Genomic DNA, 14,454 nt, shown 5'->3' with positions numbered 1-14,454 from the left:
TGAGGCGAGCGCGTTGCAGCCAGTGACGTGCCAGGACGAAAATCACTGACCAATGAGCTGCTGAGATGGTGTGGCCAGCCAACCAATCGCGAAGCCTCGCACCCGGATATAATTGCCGGTTCTGAAACCGAGCTCAGAAAAAGTGTGAGGGCCTCCCCACATGAATCTGGGGCTTTGAGATGGAATAGGGGGTAAGCGTTTATTAGGTTCAGTGCCTTACGTGTCCGGTGGGCGTGTAAGGATCGTCTCTTTGGGTTTTGAGTGAGGGACAAGTCAATGTGGCTGTTTGTCCGTGGAAAGAATTCCCGCTGCGGTGTTCCAGAACCAGCGCGTGGGGAAACCCCTCGGATGGTACCGCACAGGGAGTAGGAGAGTCTTGAAGACGCAGCTCGAGCAGTGGGAATATGAATCTCTTACCTAAAAGCCCTAAGGAGTTTGGCTCCATTGACTATTGGGAGAAGTTCTTCCAGCAGCGGGGAAAGAAAGCTTTCGAGTGGTATGGAACCTACCTGGAACTGTGCGGGTTGCTGCACAAATATATCAAGCCCAGGGAAAAGGTAAGCGCGGCCTGGCAGCCCTGTGTGTGCCCTGGAAAGTAGGAACTGATAACAGAAATCCTGCACTTGGTAGACGGTGACAGGCGTGGGGGGCCCTAAACAGGCCCATATTTTCAGGATTCCATGCAACATTCTAGCTAAAAGGTAATTACAAAATATCCTTTTAAAGGTTTTCAGATAACAGAGCTTCCACCCCCAGATCATTTCTTGAATTAGTAACCTCACTGGAAGAATGAGTGAGGTTATTAAGAATAACCTCACTTCTTTAGTAGTGCAACCTAGACATCTCCTCCTAGTGAGGAAAGTGTGCTTTTCTGTCACTGTGCATCCTCGTGGAGCTGGCAGCACCCGTGGCTTTACTGATAAATGAATCTGTTATCAAATAGTTGTTGTGGGCCCACTGACTTTCAGGCACTGTGTTCAGCCCTTAAGCCACACGAGCATCAACATATAAATCCTGGGCAAGTTCCAGAAGTGAAAAGTGCCAAGTACAGTAATAGGAGGTTTGATAGAGGTGGAAGTAGGGAAGGAAGAAGGGTAGAAAACGAAGATTTGAGGAGGAAGCTTTAAGAGTCAAACCTTATGCTGTGTGTGTGTGTGTGTGTGTGTGTGTTTGCTCAGTCATTGAGTTCTCATAATAAACCTTGAGGTGAGTGGTAATACACGAATTCTACAGATGAGGAAACTGAGGCTCTGAGAGCCAGTTTCTTGCCCAAGATCATACATGTAGTAAGTGGTCGTGTGGGGATTTAAACTTAGATCCACCTAGCTCCAAAGCTTATGCACTTGTCATTGTACGATGCTTTTCCAGAGATGGTGATATCAGGGCAGAATTTTGAAGGATCAATGGGAGGTTCCTCCACAGAGAGGGAGGCAGCAACCTGTGTTTTAAGTTTGGCTTCAGAAAATAGCAGAATATCGTGAGTTGGAGCCAAAGGCATGAGTGGAATAGGATTATGCCAGACCTAGGTTTTCAACAGTAAAACAAATAGGAGATTTCAGTTATAACTACTGTATTTGGATTCTGTGACTTCCTATCAATTCTTAAATAATAAATTCTTGATTAAGAGAAAAGAACAACCATGATTAGTTTGTTCCTGCAGTTGATTAATAAACGCTTGATTCAGAGAAAAGAACAACCCCGGTTAGTTTGTTTCTGCATAACTTGCATTGTTATAGTGGAATGTGGTTTGTTACTAGTGAGTTCTTCTAATCAGTGGTGTTTCAAGATGGAGCCTAGAATCCACTTTGTAATGATGCTCTCTCATGGCATAGCATCTTCGCCCTCTGAAAACATACAGCAGCCAGGGTGAGACTTGATTCCTTGAAGTGTCTGAAGCTCATTCCTTTGCCTTGATCACCTCCATCTTGTTTTCTTTCCCCCCGCTAGGTGCTGGTGATTGGGTGTGGAAACTCAGAGCTAAGCGAGCAGCTGTATGACGTGGGCTATCAGGATATAGTGAACATTGACATCAGTGAGGTCGTCATCAAGCAAATGAAGGAACGCAATGCCAGCCGACGGCCGCAGATGAGCTTCTTGAAGATGGACATGACAGAGATGGAGTTTCCTGATGCCTCATTCCAGGTGGTGTTGGACAAGGGCACCCTGGACGCAGTCCTGACAGATGAGGAGGAGAAGACCCTGCAGCAGGTGGACAGGATGCTGGCTGAGGTTGGCCGTGTCCTGCAGGTGGGCGGTCGCTACCTCTGCATCTCCCTGGCTCAGGCTCACGTCCTGAAGAAAGCAGTGGGTCACTTCTCTCGGGAGGGGTGGATGGTGAGGGTGCACCAGGTGGCCAACAGCCAAGACCAGCTGTTGGAAGCAGAGCCTTGGTTCTCCTTGCCTGTCTTTGCCTTCATCATGACCAAGTTCAGGCCGGTCCCTGGCTCTGCCCTTCAGATCTTTGAGCTGTGTGCTCAGGAGCAGGGCAAGCCTGTGCGGCTGGAGAGTGCCGAGCGGCTGGCTGAGGCGGTGCGGGAGCGGCAGCAGTATGCCTGGCTGTGCAGCCAGCTGTACCGCAAGGCCGGGCTGGGGAGTGTGTCTCTGGACTTGTGCAGTGGGGACACGGGGGAGCCACGCTACACCCTCCACGTGGTGGACAGCCCCACTGTGAAACCATCGCGGGACAGTCATTTTGCCATTTTCATCAGTGAGTTGGGATTGCTCCCTCTCTTCCCTGGAGGGGGCTGGCTTGCAGGGGCTGGGGCTGGGGCTTTGGCGGATGGGTATGCCTTGGCTGGTTTTATCTTGCAGGGGGCGGTGCTTGAAGAGGTTAGACTGGCCAAGGCATGAGGAAGGGGGAGCTGCCTGCTTGGATTTGAGGTTTATTTCTTCTCATCTTCCATTGCAAAGGCTTGAAGTAATATAGATACATTTAGGCAGGTCACGCATTTGTAGAGATGTTATTTAGTCACTTTGTAACAAGGAGTAGTGGAAGCAACCGGGAGTCCCAGCCTTGTAGCCTGTAAGCTGTGTGACCTGGGGAAGTTTCTGTGCGTCTCTGCTGAATTCAGAGGCAGTACAGAGTAGTAGCTAAAAAAGTGAGCTCTGGAACCAGACTATTTTGTTTCCAGTCCTGGCTCAGTCGCTTCCTGGTGGCATTGGACAAGTTAGTGTTCTTTCTGTGCCTCTGTTTCTTCATCTAGAAAGTGAGATCTTAACTGTGTAATTGTGAGAAGTGTAAAAGCACTTTGAATGGTGCCTGGCACATGATAAGTTTTACAGATGTTAGTGTTATTATTGAAAGGGGTAAATGATACCAGATTCACCTTAGTAATGATCAAAAGAGGTAGTATGAGGAAATGCTTTCAAAAGTAGAATATTCTAGACAAACGTGAGGTGGTGATACATCATGCTGGTAATTTGTTCCCTGACATCAAATCCATTTTTCCAAGTATTGCCTTATCCTAACTGTGCACCTGTTAGAACTAATAGCACAGAGGATACGAGCATGGAGTCTGGGGCTGGACTGCCTGGGGTTGAGCCTTAGCTTCGCCAGTTACGAGCTCTGTGAACTTGGGCAAATAATGTAACTTCTGTGTCTTAATTTCCTCATTTATAAAATGGGAATAATAATAATACTCCCTGCATCTTGGGCTGTTGTGAGGATTTGATTAGTTTCTGTTTGTGAACTGCTTGTAATAATGCCTGGCATTAAGAAGTGTTAGCATTATTGCTATTTTTCTTGCACTAGGTACTTGCCTCCCTCCCCTTACATACACGCTCACACTTTTCCACGCTGGATCCTGCCATGGGTCTGATGGCAGCTTTGCTGTGGACATTGTTGACTGGGGATTGATAGCCCCTCAGTAGGTCACAGTTGGAAGGGTTGCTGGGCTTGGGTAGGGGCTGGCTCTTTCCCACGTAGGGCATATTGGTTGTGGGCTTGAACTTTTCCCAGGACTCCCTGTCAACAAATGCCTCTTTCCAGTCCCCCAGGGTCGGGAGACCGAGTGGCTCTTTGGCATGGAGGAGGGCCGGAAGCAGCTGGCAGCCAGTGCGGGCTTCAGGAGGCTGATCACAGTGGCCCTTCACCGAGGTCAGCAGTACGAAGGCATGGACAGCATCCAGGCCGAGCTGTCAGCCAGAGTCATGGAGCTGGCCCCGGCCGGGATGCCCGCCCAGCAGCAGGTAACAAAGCTTTGGTAGCAGTTTTCAGGGTCTCTGGAGAAGTCATATTAGTAGCCAGGAAGGCAGAGGGTATCTTAGCAGAAGCTAGGACTAGGGTCTGTGACCCTAGTCTGTTCCTGGAGGGCATGTCAGCAGCTGAGAGCTAAGTGAGCAGAAGTTATGTCCCAGGCAGTGAGTGGAAGGTGAGCGGTTGCCCTTATTGAGAACCCCAGTAGCATCTGTGCCTGTGGGGCCACTCGGATGGCATGAAGGAAGTGCTCTCCACCCTGCAGGCTCCAGCTCTGCACACTGCAGCTTACTCAGGCTGTATTTCTCCTAACTCACTTTGTGCAGGATTTCCTTGGCCATTTTGCTTCTTAGAACCATCATTATGTGAGGTAGAATGGGAAAGGGCCAAAACAGCTCAGCTTAATTTTCAGGATATTAACATTGCTGGTCTGATGTTCCACTGGGAAGGAAACTGAAGGTCTTTGCCAAAATGGTGATATGGTATTATCAGTTGACACCATCTGTCTTGTACTATCCTGCTCACGAGACAGGGTAATTGATAGGTGACTTTATTGCAGGGGCTTTATAGAAAGGAGTTTATCCTTCTTGATAGGTGGGAAAGACAGGGTACCTGGAAGCTTGATGCTGTAGTAACAGAACTGAAAAGAAGAACCAAGGCTCCTGGGTTCCCAGCCTGTGGTTCTGCCCACTAGGCTGGCTTGTGCTTACAGATGAATATGTATTTGATGCTTTCTGGAAGACTTTGGGGTTGGTGTCCCATCAGAGAGACCCAGATCCTGTGGGGAGGCTCGTTTGTGACTTTCTCTCAACAGTGCCTACATCTCTGCAAAGTCAGGAGTCCCTCATGATTATTAAATACTCTTGTAACTCTTTAAAAATAAATAAATGTGAAGGTTGGGAAGGGAGTGGAAAAGTTTAGGGGAAAATGTATTTTTTCCTCCTAATTTTTTCTTCTGTTTAGAAGAATGCAGAAAAAAGTTGAGAATAACTGGGGGAAGGGAGACACTTCGCCAAATTTGGAGTGGTTACTTTCCCCATGGATTTTGATATCTTTATCCCTATTCAGATTCCTTCTCTCATGATTCTAGTCCCTTCATGAGGCTTCCTTCTAGCTTTCATTGTCTTGGACTGTTGAAAGTCCTTTTAAGGATTACTGTTGACAAACTCATATTTTTCTTGTGGAGAACCAACTGCATTTCACGAATGGTTTGGGGAATCTTTAGTTGTTCAGTTGGTTTTCAAAAAGGTCAGTTAAACCTTTTGAGATCTAGTCAAACGCCCCAGAAGAATACTTTAACGAAATGGCAAATCTTCGGAGTTGTTGCTGCTCAGAACCTTGGTGCGGGGATTCTTCACATACACACAAAGGGAAGGGATTATAATTTCTCGTATTTCTCAGTTGAGCTGGTGTTTTCACCACATCTCTGCTCTTCCTTCAGGTACCCTTCCTGTCTGTTGGTGGGGACATCGGGGTCCGGACCGTTCAGCACCAAGACTGCAGCCCTTTGAGTGGTGACTACGTCATCGAGGATGTGCAGGGGGATGACAAGCGCTACTTTCGGCGGCTGATCTTCCTCAGCAACAGGAACGTGGTGCAGTCAGAAGCCAGGCTGCTGAAGGATGTGTCTCACAGAGGTGAGGTGTCGTGGGCACAGTGGTGGGGCCCACGTGGATGTGGTATGGACAATTTGGGGTGGTCAGAAAGACCTGGGAGCTTGGCGGAGCTGTAGGACAGACCCGGATACCTGTGACCAGAGGCACACGGCTCTGTGGGTGGTCCTCTTATCATCTGGGCTCTTAGGGTGTGAGTGGCGATGAACAGAAGGGAGGTCGGAGGTCGATGTTCTGTTCTTGAGCAAAGCCTGACTCTGCAGTGATAAGGAGCCGGGGTGGTGGTTTACCAGACAAATGTGATAATCACTTTAACGCCTGCAGTTCAAAGACCACGTGTTTTACAAGTTGCTCCATATACGTCTGTATGTTAATTCAGTAGGCCTGCCCTCCTCCATGGGGCCACCTCCTAGCACCTGTTTTAGAGGGTTGTACAGTTGGTGGGTGCCCTAGAGGTCACCTAGTCTGGCAGAACTTTCTGCAGCGAAGGAAATGTTTAATACCCAGTTAGCTGCCCAGGGTGGCAGCCATGAACCATATGTGGCTACTGAGCACTAGGAACATGGCCGGTGTGACTAAGGAACTGAATCTTTAATCTTTTTTAATTCTGATGAACTTACATTTAAATTTAAATGGCCACAAGTGGCACATGGCTACAGGCGTCAACTGGGTAGATCTCTACCATGTTCTCTCTTTTTTTTAAATTAATTAATTAATTTATTATTTTTGGCTGTGTTGGGTCTTCGTTGCTGTGCATGGGCTTTCTCTAGCTGTGGTGAGCGGGGGCTACTCTTCGTTGTGGTGCCTGGGCTTCTCATTGCGGTGGCCTCTCTTGATGCAGAGCACGGGCTTTAGGCGCGTGGGCTCTAGAGTGCAAGGCTCAGTAGTTGTGGCACACGGGCTTAGTTGCTCCGCGGCATGTGGGATCTTCCCGGACCAGGGCTCGAACCTGTGTCCCCTGCATTGGCAGGCGGATTCTTAACCACTGTGCCACCAGGGAAGCCCCCCACCATGTTCTCTTTTAAGTGGTCTCCCAGGTGCTGCTCAGAAACACCCACTAATGGGGAGAGCAATCGTTTGTTTATTTTCTTGGGGCATTATATGTTTGTATTATAAAAGTAATACTTACTCATTGTAATCAATCACAGATTACATGTATAGAGTAGAAAAATATTCCTCCCTACCGCTTCTCCAGTATAACTTCCCTTTAGAGGCACAGAGAGTCAGGCTTGGAATCTGAAATCGGCTCTCCTGATTGCCGGTCATTCCCTTTGCCTGATGATGCTGTCCTGTTGGCAAGGCCATCTGGAAGGAGGGTGAAAAGAGAGAATTCACAACCTCATGAGGTCATGGGTTTGCCCACAGCTCGGGATCAGGTTATTCTCAGCAGGATGGTCTCCTCTTGAGGGGTGTCCCCTGGTCATGTGCACCCATATTTGTTGGGTTCCTGTGCTGTCATTGGGTCACTTGGGCTGCAGGTTGGTTCAGTTTCATCTCACTGAGAGCTCAGTAAAAGTGCTTCAGAGAACATTTTGCCCTCCAATTTGGGTTTTGGGTTTTTTCCCCACTGTTATCAAGCCTTCTTAGTATCACTTAATTCTTAGGGGAATGATTTCCCTCATGGAAGTATTGGTGAGCAAGGAGAAGAATGTGTTAAAAAGCAATTTAACATCTCTGAAAAGCATGCTGCCACTTACATTACAGTGCCCAATGGTGCAACTGGTCCCTAGGGAAACCCCAGAGCCATCTGTTCACTCTCTCCTGGAGCAGTTGAGGGAGTAGTTAGAGGGAGAGTAGAGGGGCCTTTTGTACGATTTCCCCCCTTTGAACATTTGTGATGTCCTTGTCCAATGGAGTGGTATGAATTACTGTCTGTGTGATGTAGTAGAAAGGTGATAGCTGCTGCAGACAGGTAGTCCCAGGTTCAAATCCTGGCTGCACTGCCTACTGATTTGGGCCTAATTAATAACTCTTCAGATCTTCAGTTTTTCCATCTGCCAAGAATTAGAATAAGAGCATTGATATAGGGTTGTTTCAAAGCTACAAGAGTAAAAGTCCTAGTATAGTAATTGGCATAGAGGAGGTAGTTGGAAACTAAGTCCTTTTTCCCCTAAAAGAACTGATGAATAAACTTCTCACCTGTTAGTGGCTTTATATTTCCCAGAGGAGAGGTACTAGTACTCCTCACTTGAGTTTTCCCAATGTTCTGAGTTTTGGGGTATTTCTTTGCCACTTCCCTTTTCTGACTCTCTGGTGTATGTTAAATATTAAACAACCGTCTCTTTGGGGGAAAAAGCCATGATATGCACTGTTTGCCAATTTCTGTGGCATAAAAATGGCCACCATGGCCAGATTTCAAGCCACCAACATGTCAACCAGTTCACAAAATTCCTGCATATTTCACAATTGGGTTCTCGAGTCTCATCAAACCAGTTGCAGCATACTGCTGCTGGTCTGCCTTACTTTCCAAGGAGTAGTGTACCACGCATATGACTTCATTCATCTCTGTCTGTGATCTAGCCCAGAAGAAACGGAAAAAGGACAGGAAGAAGCAGCGGCCTGCTGATACTCCAGAAGACCTCCCTGCAGCTCCGGGGCAGTCCATTGATAAGAGTTACCTGTGCTGTGAACACCATAAAGCCATGATTGCCGGCCTTGCCCTGCTGAGAAACCCGGAGCTGCTCCTAGGTGAGGGGGTCGCCACTGCCTTCCACAGGAGGGAACATGTAAGATTACAGAGGTAATCAGTGTCAGCTGCCTTGCAGTTTAAGAACCATGATTATAGACCAACAGATGCACATATAGTCATGTCTTTCTTATTCCCAACCATCTTCTACATTCATGAACATCCAAATAACTTTTCCTTCAAACTCAAATTATTTGAAACACCTACATGTGCTGATACCTAAATTTTTTTCCTCTATTCATTTATTTAAAAAATCAGTGTAAATAAACTATACTCAGTTTAAAAAGTTAATGTATAAAATACATTCAATGAGATCTGTAAAGTATACAGATCTTAAGTTGTTCAGCTTGATGAATTTTTGCACATGCATTTACCCATGTAACCAGATGGAATATTTAAAAATCACATCTCCGGAGAAATATACCTGTGCACTTTAGGAGAATTTCTGGCTTTTCAGTGATGCATTATTTGAGTACTAGATGTAATTCTATCTTGAATTTCTACTTAAAAAAAAAAACCATAGTATAGATAGTATAGTCATAGCCTTATCACTAATAATAGGTTTGGATCTGACCACAGTAGCAAAAATGTTCATGATTCTGTCTACTCTTGTAACTGTCTTCACCCAAAGTCCCTAAGTATGTCTTACTGGAACACGCTGTACATTTGATCTATCTTGGTATTGATGTATGTCCCTAGAGTCTCAGGTCTTCCATTTAATCCTCAGGGTCTGTCTCCTTTTGGTGATTCTTTCTTTTTTCTTACCTTCCTTTCATCCCCTGTGGTTGCTGTGGTTTTTCTGTGCTTGTGTGTAGGATTTGGGCCTTTGTTTTCCTGTGGTTTCTGGAACTTGGGTGGATTGCCCTCACTTGGTGGCTGTGTCTGAGAAGGCAGTGTGTCCTTTGAGTTGAAAGCTGAGCAGAGGGCATCACATCTACATTCCCTGTGATCATAAACAAGATGTTGGCCATTGTCCCTCCCGTTTCCTAGGGGGGTTTAATAATGCTTATGGTGGGGGTTATTGCTATAATGTCAGCTGAGTGCTTTGGGATCTTTAAGGGGCCATAATAATAATACACTGGTTCATCTTCTGGATCTAGTAAAGGAAGGATTGTGAGGCCAGGGTTGAGTTTTCAGATGTTAAATTGACTCCCGAGTTTCTAGAAAGAGACAAGGGAGGCCAGGTCTCTAAATCTTGTTTCCCCTGGGCAGCACCAACAACCTGACTCCCTCTTTCGCCCTCCCCAAGTGTGGTACAAAACTTCACAGTGAGCAGGTAGTAAAACGATGCTTTTATTCTTTATTACAGAAACCCCACTGGGATTGTTGGTGGTAGGCCTGGGTGGGGGCAGCCTCCCCCTTTTTGTCCACGATCATTTCCCAAAGTCCTGCATCGATGCTGTGGAGATCGACCCCTCCATGTTGCAAGTGGCCACTCAGTGGTTTGGCTTCTCCCAGAGCGACCGTATGAAGGTCCACATCGCAGATGGCCTGGACTATATTACCAGCCTGGCAGAAGAAGAAGGTACTGCTATTGGAGAATTTGGAGGGGTGTTGAGGGAGGATTGATCCAAGGTTGTCAGGCCTGCAAGGGCCTCTAGAACTCATCTCTGAGAGGGCAGCATCCACATCATCCCAGTTCGTTTGTTCATTCATTTGTTGATAGTTATTCAGTAAATATAGAGTGTCAACCACATGCTCAGTACTCTTAGGGGTTGGGCTATGGTAACAAGCAAAACAGACCGTTTCCTGCCCTAATGACGCTAACAAACGAGTGGGCTTCCCTTCTGAATCTCTTCTGACCCTGTAACCTTGCCACTTTCTCATCATCCCAAGAAACCCAGAATCTGTATCTGAGTGAGGAAAAGGGGAAGGCACGTTGGGGGGGTGTGTTGGGAAGTTGTTTTGTAAATCTTTCAGCTAGAGGTGAAGCCAGAAACAGCAAAACAGCATTCATGTAGATGAGTGGTTCTAAACCTCAGGGACAATGTCCGCAGGCACTTTTTTGTTGTAACCATTAGGTACGGGTGTTTCTGGCATCTAGTGTGTAGAGACCAAGGGTGCTGCTCAACATCCTACAATGCATAGGACAGCCACTGATGATAAAGAATTATCTAGCCCAAATGTCAGTAGTGCTGAGGTTAAACCATGATGCAGGTGTTAGTGGGAATTCCAGTAGCCTTGCTGCTACTGGAATTAAGGCTCCATTTTGCTATAATAATTTGTATCCCAGACTTGGACAAAAGGCATATTAATGTTTTACAATAGCTCCCCTGATCCTTCTGCAGCTTAATATGTAGGCTTCTGATGACTGATGCTTTGAAGAACATGAGCCCCTCAGGGAGAATTCAGTTAGGTTGGTTCAGTCCTACGTGAACCTGGGGAGCCCAGGCCACACACCCTTCCAGGTCTGCTCATTCTATAATTGATGCTCTGGTTCTCGCTGGGTTAGAGTATCTTCCAGGAAGGGTGTGGCAAAACGGGTTGCCTGGGGTAAGTGTTTTGGTGCTGGGATGGACAGATGCTGTCTTATGTAATAGCAAACTGAACTTAACTCTATCAGAGTTTCACAGGTTCACTCTCTGAGGCTGGGACCAGTCTGGGGGCCCAGGGCTGATACATGTGAAGCACATAAAACAGTGCCAGGCACATGGTAGGTACTCAATCCATGATGTGCTGCTGTTGTTATTACCTCTAAGTCAGTTTTGAACAGCCCTGGCCTTTGTCTTAACAACAACCTTTCGGATTGTTGGAGGGCTCAGTGCCACAAATGTGGGCCTTGGTTGTCCTTGGACTTTGATGAGCCAACATGTTCCGCTCTTGAAGAAACCAAAATCAGATCTGTGCTGTGAACAGTGATGGACATGCTGTAGTCCTAAGTAAATACGTATTGAATAATCATTAGCACTGTCTCGAAGTTTGTCCAAAACACATCATTAGTATCGCAGGCCTACCCCTTGTAAAAACTAACATTATAGTAAGGAGTGGATCAGATTCATGGTCAGTTCTTTCTCACTCATTGTGCAAAATCAGTTCTTTCTTGAGCCAGTAATTGTTCAAGCAGCTAGAAAAGATATGCTAACTTTAATTGAGAACACTTTCTCCTAGGAGGCAACATATGCTGTTTCCGGAGTTAAGTTAAAGTTACCATTTGCAGGGTCAGCCCTTAAAGGCAGAGGCAGCTGCTTTGTCTAGATCAATGGTTCTCAACTCTGACTATATTTCGAATCACCTGGGGAGCTTAAGAAAAGTACACCGGAGGCTTCCCATCTCCCCTCCCATCTGTTCCTTACCACCCCAGGGTTTTAACTCTGTTGATTAGGAGTGGAGCCCAGGTTCTCTGAATCTTTAGAATTTTCCCATTTGACTCTAATGGTCTGTCAGGATTGAAAATCATTGGTATAGATGGACTCTTAACCAAGCAGTACTCCTGCTGGAGTGGACCCCAGTAATGTGTGTCTGTGGAAAGGGCTTTAAAATGTGGAGGAAGAAGGTGAGATGAAGGCTCCATCTTAGACGTGGAGTACTCACGGCAGAACGCTGATGACGTGTCTCCTCTGGACTGTGACATTAGTGCCCTTATAAGCAAACCACATCCTCCATGCCATCCTTCTGACTTAGCCACCTGTGTCCACCACGGAGGAGATGTGGTGGAGGAATGTAAATGGTGTTATTTTATCCAGCAGAGACAAAGACTCGTTTGCTTCTCTTTCCCAGCACGACGTCACTACGATGTCATAATGTTTGATGTGGACAGTAAGGACCCAACTCTGGGAATGAGTTGTCCACCCCCAGCGTTTGTGGCCCAGCCTTTCCTGCAGAAGGTCAAAAGCATCTTGACTCCTGAAGGTATGAAGAACAGAAGGTTGGGGAGGGAGAAGGGATGGGCCCTTTAAGGAAATTTTTCTTTTTAATGAAAAATGCATGTATCATAAGTATGCACCTTGATCGGTTTCCCCAAATTGAACATATTCATTTACCAGCACCAAACACCAAACATTTCCAGTGCCCCAGAAGTCCACCTCTTACCTCCTTTCAGTAACTTGTCCTCTCAAGGATAACCACTGTCTTCACTTCTATCAGCACAGCTTAGTTTTGCCCATACGGAATGTTCTCTGTTTCTTTCACTCAGCATGATGTTTGTGAGATTCACCCATAATGTTGTGTTGACACTGGGTGATACACAATTTATTTCTCCATTCTGCTTTTGGCATTTGGGTTGTTTCCTATTTGGGGCTTTTATAAGAAGTGTTGCCATTAACGTTCTAGTAGATGCTTTTTGGTGAAATGTGTGTGCAGGTCTGTTGGACATAGATGTAGGGCTATAATTGCTGGATCACAGATTATGCATATGTTCAGTTTTTGTAGATGCTGCCACACAGTTACAAAGTAGTCGTAGCAATTCACATCCCCACCAGCATGGGGCGCTAGTGACCATTTGAATTCTTCCCACGTGCCCTGGACTGGGCAGTATGTGATTTCATCTTCATAGCAGCCTGTTTTCAGATGAGGAAACTGAAGTAGAGACTTGCCAAGGTGACACAAGATAAGAGCTAGGGCTCCAACCCTGATCCTTGTGATTTGAAGGCTGGAGCTCTTAATCCTTATGTTCACTGCCTCCCAGGTATTTTGATTTGGCTAAGGTACTGTGGTGAACAGAGTTGATTTAGAACCCTTAATTGTCACCAGTGAAGGCATGTGATATATATGTCAAGTACATAATCTCTCTGTGGAATTGCTACATTCTTACTTGGGGGTATTAATTACTTCTTTCTCAAAGTAATCCTTTGTGAAACTGAAGCATGGAGAATGGTAACATTTGTTAGCAGCACAAAAGAGCAAGAAATTAGTTTGAAGTTTTCTCATGGTTCACACATCCCCCACGCTTTTCTCTTCCTGCCTTTGTATGCTGTGTGTTCTCTGCAAAGTCACTGCTGCTGTAGGTGTGTTCTTTGGTCCACCAGCCTCCCTGGGGCAGGAATGGCTATATTCCTCAGAGCTGAACCCTGTCTCCACCGTGTCCCCTGAACCAGTCATTCTGACCCTTTCCTCCCCACCCTACAGGTGTCTTTATCCTCAACCTCGTGTGTCGAGACCTAGGGCTAAAGGACTCAGTGCTGGCTGGGCTCAAGGCAGTGTTCCCCCTCCTGTATGTCCGGCGAATTGAGGGTGAAGTAAACGAGATCCTGTTCTGTCAGCCGCACCCTGAGCGGAAACTTGCCACGCCAGAGCTGCTGGAAATGGCCCAGGCCTTGGAGCAAACCCTGAGGAAGCCTGGAAAGGGCTGGGATGACACATACGTCCTGTCAGACATGCTCAAAACTGTGAAGATTGTGTGATTGTCAGGACCAGGCAGTCCTCTCAGCTTCCTGCCAGACTGACCTTGGGCTCCTGGCCTACCAGAGATTGAAGAAATATAATGCACAATACTTTTTAAGCCTTGTATTTTTCTTAGTTTCATACTCACCTGCATGCGACCTCCTGCTTGGTGAGGTTGCCTGAAGATCTGGGAAAATAAAAAAGTCCTTTCCATCCTGTCTTCTTCAGTACTGCTTGGGTTGATTGCCTTCACTTCCTTTACTGTGTCCTTGAGTAGGAGTCCCTGCTGGAGCCCCCATCAGGTGTTATGCCTTAACGAGCATGCCCCAAGCTCCTTAGGACCGGAGACAATCAAATGCGATTGCTGGTTTGCTTTGCTTTCTCCTTCTCTTGGTCCTAAAGGAACACTCTCAAGTGAGGTAGCAGAACATTCTGTGCCAAAAGACTATAAATAGAGTAGAATCATTTAAGAGAACATCTACGCTGTCTCCCTACAGATGGAACAGCTGCTGACACGGTCCCAAGTTTTTATTTATATAAATTTATTTATTTATTTAGTTTTGGCTGTGTTGGGTCTTCCATGCGGCCAGCGGAGGCTACTCTTCATTGCAGTGTGTGGGCTTCTCATTGCAGTGGCTTCT

At 46.5% G+C, this 14,454-nt stretch overlaps 1 protein-coding gene across 2 annotated transcripts; it reads left to right on the top strand.

Moving 5' to 3' along the window:
- Window positions 1–70: 70 nt before the first annotated feature.
- On the top strand, window positions 71–14,031 carry METTL13 (methyltransferase 13, eEF1A N-terminus and K55). 2 transcript variants are annotated; one of them, XR_004526141.2, is made up of 8 exons: window positions 71–557; window positions 1,948–2,707; window positions 3,989–4,188; window positions 5,637–5,832; window positions 8,329–8,496; window positions 9,804–10,019; window positions 12,178–12,343; window positions 13,559–13,696. XR_004526141.2 is itself a non-coding variant. In XM_004312519.4 (8 exons), exons 1-8 carry the CDS (start codon window positions 405–407, stop codon window positions 13,831–13,833), a joined length of 2,100 nt encoding a protein of 699 aa, XP_004312567.1. In that variant the 5' UTR covers window positions 86–404; the 3' UTR covers window positions 13,834–14,031. The 2 variants fall into 2 exon arrangements, 1 of the variants encoding a protein (XP_004312567.1); XM_004312519.4 differs by having other exon boundaries at window positions 86–557; window positions 12,212–12,343; window positions 13,559–14,031.
- The last annotated feature ends 423 nt before the right edge of the window (window positions 14,032–14,454 follow it).

Source organism: Tursiops truncatus, chromosome 1 (genome assembly GCF_011762595.2).
Source record: "Tursiops truncatus isolate mTurTru1 chromosome 1, mTurTru1.mat.Y, whole genome shotgun sequence".
Lineage (NCBI taxonomy): Eukaryota > Metazoa > Chordata > Mammalia > Artiodactyla > Delphinidae > Tursiops > Tursiops truncatus.
This window is presented reverse-complemented; position numbering and strand designations above follow the sequence as displayed.

Coding starts and splice junctions, on each gene's coding strand:
- METTL13 (XM_004312519.4), top strand. CDS start 405: ATGAATCTCTTACCTAAAAGCCCTAAGGAGTTTGGCTCCATTGACTAT. Junction 558..1,947: donor ATATCAAGCCCAGGGAAAAG/GTAAGCGCGGCC, acceptor TCCCCCCGCTAG/GTGCTGGTGATTGGGTGTGG. Junction 2,708..3,988: donor TCATTTTGCCATTTTCATCA/GTGAGTTGGGAT, acceptor GCCTCTTTCCAG/TCCCCCAGGGTCGGGAGACC.